The 5,188-nt window shown below is 50.6% G+C and overlaps 1 protein-coding gene across 4 annotated transcripts in view; it reads right to left on the reverse strand.

Moving 5' to 3' along the window:
• Window positions 1-5,188, reverse strand: part of AXL (AXL receptor tyrosine kinase) — a 36,866-nt gene that overhangs the window by 6,436 nt on the left and 25,242 nt on the right. For all 4 annotated transcript variants that reach the window (XM_037729443.1, XM_017502960.1, XM_017502959.1 and 1 more), the window contains 5 exons: window positions 4,198-4,293; window positions 3,989-4,066; window positions 3,220-3,312; window positions 2,695-2,816; window positions 1,955-2,064 (listed from right to left, as the gene is read on the reverse strand). In XM_037729443.1, the coding sequence (XP_037585371.1) occupies window positions 1,955-2,064; window positions 2,695-2,816; window positions 3,220-3,312; window positions 3,989-4,066; window positions 4,198-4,293 (499 nt within the window). The remainder of the gene's footprint in view (window positions 1-1,954; window positions 2,065-2,694; window positions 2,817-3,219; window positions 3,313-3,988; window positions 4,067-4,197; window positions 4,294-5,188) is intronic.

Consider the following 5,188-nt stretch of genomic DNA (forward strand, 5'->3'; position numbering starts at 1 on the left):
AGGCCTGACACAGTGGTTCAGTGGGCTTAAGCCTATAATTTCGGCACTTTGGGAGGCCAAGGCAGGAGGAGTATCACTTAAGGTTAGGAGTTCAAGACCAGCCTGGAAAACAAAGCAAGACCCTGTCTCTACAAAAAAATTTAAAAATAGCTAGGCATGGTGGCTCCAGCTGTAACTGTAGCTCCAGCTATTTAGGAGGCTGAGGCAGGAGGATAGCTTCAGCCAGGAGTTGGAGGCTGCAATGAGCTATGATCACACCACTGCACCCCGGCCTAAAGGACAGAGTAAGACCCTGTCAGAACAAAACAAAAAAGAAAAGAAAAGAAGGAAAGGGGAAGAAAAAGAAAAGAAGGAAAGAAAGAAAGAACAGAAGGAAAGAAAGAAAGAACAAAAGAAAGAAGGAAGGAGAGAGACCATCCACAGGACGTTCATATGCTGGAATATCACAAAGCAAAGAAAAAGAGCAAACTACCCCTACACAGATTAATCTCAAAAACACATGCTGAGCCATAGAAGCCAGATACAAAGCAATACAAACTGCATGATCCCATTTGTATGACTTTTCAGAAAAGGTGAAACTAGTGCTGAGAAGTCAGGATAGTTTTGGGGGTGGTGACTGGGAAGAGGAGAGTCGTGGAGGAGCCTGCCGGGGCTGAGAAATATTCTTTACCTTGATCTAGTGGTTACATGGGTCTGTTCCCATAAGAATTCATTGAGCTGAGCTGCACATATATGATGTGTATATTTTAGCCTATGTAAAATATACATCAATTTTTTTGAGATGAGGTCTTGCTCTGTTGCCCAGGTAGTAGTGAAGTCATACCATCATGGCTCACTTCAGCCTCAACCTCCTGAGGTCAAAGCAATCCTCCGACCCTGGTCTCCCGAGTAGCTGGGACCCCAGGCATACATCATCAGGTCCATCTAATTTATTTTTATTTTTTGTAGAGACAGGGTTCACTATGTTGCCCAGGCTGGTCTTGAACTCCTGGGAACAAGTGATCCTCCTACCTCAGCCTCCCAAAGGGCTAGGATTATAGGTGTGAGCCACTGCACCTGGTGGAGACTAATATTCTAATTCTGTGGTTCCATTCCCTCCACGCTCTACCCTCCCCTTACCCTCTATTCTGGCTTTCAGGGGATTTCTTTTTCTTTTTTTTGAGATGGGGTCTCGCTGTGTTACCCAAGCTGGTTTCGAGGCTCAAGCAATCCTCCCACCTTAGCCTCGGGAATGGCCAGGACTATAGGTCACTATTTCTCTCTCTCTCTCTCTCTTCCTTTCTTTTTTTTGACAGAGTCTCACTGTGTTGCCCAGGCTGGAGTGCAGTGGTGCAATCAATCTTGGCTCACCGCAACCTCCACCTCCCAGGTTCAAGAAATTCTCATGCTGGGATTACAGGCACGTGCCACCACACCCAGCTGAATTTTGTATTTTTAATAGAGAGGGGTTTCACTAAGGCTGGTCTCAAACTCCTGGCCTCACGTGATCCTCCCACCTCGGCCTCCCAAAGTCCTGGGATTACAGATGTGAGCCACCAAGCCCCACCTGGCCTATTTTCTGTTTGTCCATTGGTGGGGAGTTTGGTTTCCTTATCCAGTGTGGCCGCTTCCAAAGGGCAGCCCCAGGCAAGACACTCAGCATGGAGCAAGACAGAGATGAGGCTCACAGGTCCCCAGCCCCATCAGTCACCTCGGCCCCTTTGCTCACCTCATGCTGTGCACTGAGCCCACCTTCTTGTCTCCTCTCTCTCTGCATCCAAATACTCCTCCCAGACCTCAGTTCAGGACCCACCTCCTCCAGGAAGCCTTCCCAGATCCCCTTACTGACTTTCCTGGTCCTCAGTTCTGGCCTGCCTTCAGTGGGTGTCTAGCCCTGCTTCCATTCTAAGCAGGCGGGACGGAGCTCCCTCAGGGAGTGTGGGAGCAGTGGGGGGTGTCCCTGAAAGGCACTCACATGCAATTCCTGGCCGCCAGGTCCCGGTGTATGAATCTCTTGGTACTCAGATACTCCATGCCACTGGCGATGTCTGCCATGAACTTCACTAGCATCTGAGTGGGCAGGTACTGGGGGCGAAGGCAGGTGGGAGGAGGGTCAATAGAGGTCAGTAGGGTCCTTGACGCCGATCCCTCCTCCCTCTGTCCCTCTGTGCGTGCCTATCTCTGCCTGCAGTGGTTTCCCGTGGCTCTGACAATTCAACCCAGCCACGTTCCATGGCCTGAAAGGTCCTATAAACTTGCTCCAGCCTTCCTGTTTGACTTGATTGCCTATATTCTTGCCCTTGACAGACATTCCCACCAGACTCCTGTCTGGTCTTCAGATAACCCACGATTGTTCCCACCTCTGAGCCTTTGCCTATGTTGTGCATTTTATTGGGATTGCTTCCTGCCCAGATCTCCAGACATCTCCCCAGCCCCAAGTCCTTCAAGGTCACCTCCTTGGCAAGATCTTAGACATCCATCCAAATTAACTGCCTGGCCTCCTTATCATCCATCCTACTGTATTTCCTTCCTAGCATTTAAGTCATCTTGCTTAGGTATTTATTAGCTTGTTTACCGTTCACCTGCCCTGCTGGAAGACACGCTGCAGGAGAGCAAGCTCCTGGTCACTATGGTCTTCCCAGGATCTGAGCAGCACTGGGTACCTGACTGATGCTCAGTTAATATTTATAGACTGCATGATTAAAAGCCTCTCACCACTGGCTGGTCCCCAAGCCGGGAATAGAGGAGGAAACTGTGTAGGTCTCCATGTTTCATGAAAGGTAAGATGACCACAGGTGCCGGAAAGCTCTCTCGTTCAGAACCCTGGAAACAGACGCCTGAGTCCCACCCCAGGCAGCCCTGTTACTCCTGCTGGGCAGAAGGTGAAGCCAAGCCCCCTCCCAGCCAGACTCCAGCCTCTCCTCACTCCCCATCCAATCTGGCTGCCATATTGTTTAGGGGGTAGTGGGGGTAGCAAGGACCAAACTGCAGAGATGCCATTTCCAGCAGAGTTCCCAGGGACGTTTCTGGAGCCCTCCTGGGGACCTCAGCTATTTCTGGGAATGGTCAGAGGTCACATTCCAAGCTGAGGGAAAGTAGGAGGGGCAAGTTTGCTGACCCTGAAGGCGCAGGAAGCAGGAAGCCTGGAAGTCTTATCTTCCCAGGGCCGGAGGAAGGAGTCTTCCCTCTGCTATGGCCCCCATGGGGCCTGTCGACCCCTTGAATCTGCCCCTCCCTCACCGATGAGCCTCATGACGTTGGGATGGTCAAACTCCTTCATACAGACGGCTTCACTCAGGAAATCCTCCAGCTCTGACCTCGTGCAGATGGCAACTAGAGGGAGAGAGAAAGGTGGTTGAGGATGAGGGGAGGAGTTCCGCCCTCCACCTCCTCTCCATTACCATCATCATCACGCATCTTCATCGAACATGATTAGTAAGTACTAGGTGCCAAACTCACTACTTTATGTATATTAACTCATTTAATCTTCTCAGGTGCTACTGTTATGCTTTCCATTTTATTTTATTTTATTGGTTGGTTTTTTTGAGACAGGGTCTTGCTCCGTCACCCAGGCTGGATGCAATCATAGCGATCACAGCTTACTCAGACTCAAACTCCTAGGCTTGGGTTCCTGAGTAGCTGGGACCACAGGCACACACCACCATCCATATAATTTTTTTTTTTTTTTGAGATGGAGTTTTGTCCTTGTCCCCCAGGCTGGAGTGCAATGGTACAATCTCAGCTCACTACAACCTCTGCCTCCCTGGTTCAAGAGGTTCTCGTGCCTCAGCCTCCTGAGTGGCTGGGATTCAGGCATGCACCATCACGCCTGACTAATATTTGTATTTTTAGTAGAGATGGGGTTTCACCATGTTGGCCAGGCTGGTCTCGAACTCCCCACTCAAAAGTTCTAGGCTATGGGTAACTTGCTGTTAACTTTTCTGCTTTCTTCCTTCTCAGGGGCATAGGGAAGGGGCAGGGGGGTCCCACACGTGTGCACATGACTCACTCTTCATTGTCTTCACAGCCACCTTGAGGACGGAGTCATCCTGGTTGAGCTGGCCTTCCATCACGGCTCCAAACTCTCCTGTGAAGGGTCAGAGAGAGACGCTGACCTCAGAGGGCCTGGGGGGACTGTTCCTAGAGTTGGTAGGGGTGTGGAAATGCAGGATCTCAGAAGTTCAGAAGGATGTGTGTATGCTGCCAGCGGGGACTCACCTTCTCCCAGAGTCTTCCCCAGGGCCACCTTGTGCCGGTCCACCATCACATCCCGCAGCTTCTCCTTCAGCTCCTCACTGATGCCCAGGCTGTTCACTGCATACAAGGTTGGGGTGGACAAAGCCATGGGGCAGGGCTGACATTCAGGTGACATTCACCCACCAGTAGGGGGTAGACCCATTGTTGAAACACTGACATACTGCTGCATCGATTCAAAATTAGCTACTGCCCTGAGCACCCTGCCTCTTCCACCCTAGCTCCTCCTCTGGACCCCCTGAGCCTTCCCTCAAAGGGAACTAAAGGGTTAAAGCCTGGTCACACTCTTGCTCCAGTGAGCTCCCTGATGGGTCAGAGCCGTGCTGTACCAGTTTTTAAAAATATTTATTTTGCCAGGCACAGTGGCTCACACCTGTAATCCCAGCACTTTGGGAGGCTGAGGCAGGTGGACCATGAAGTCAGAAGTTCGAGACCAGCCTGGCTAACATGGTGAAACTCCATCTCTACTAAAAATACAAAAATTAGCCAGGCATGGTGGTGCACACCTGTACTCCCAGCTACTTCGGAGGCTGAGGCAGAAGGGTCGCTTGAGCCTAGGAGACGAAGTTTGCAGTGAGCCGAGACCATGCCACTGCACTCTAGCCTGGGTGTCAGAACAAGACTCTGTTTCAAAAAAAAACAAAAATAAAAATATTGTTTTGCCAGACACAGTGGCTCACACCTGTAATCCCAGCACTTTGGGAGGCCGAGGCCAGTGGATCACTTGAGTCCGGGAGTTTAAGACCAGCCTGGGCAATATGGTGAATCCCCATCTCTACAAAAAATTACAAAAATTAACTGTGTGTGGTGGCACACACCTGTTGTCCCGGCTACTTCAGTAGGCTGAGATTTGGAGGATCACTTGAGCCTGGAGGTGGAGGTTGCAGTGAGCTGAGCTCACACCACTGCATCCCAGTCTGGGTGACAGAGCAAGACCCCACATCTCAAATAAAAT

Source organism: Cebus imitator, unplaced genomic scaffold (assembly GCF_001604975.1).
Source record: "Cebus imitator isolate Cc_AM_T3 unplaced genomic scaffold, Cebus_imitator-1.0 Scaffold306, whole genome shotgun sequence".
Taxonomy (NCBI): domain Eukaryota; kingdom Metazoa; phylum Chordata; class Mammalia; order Primates; family Cebidae; genus Cebus; species Cebus imitator.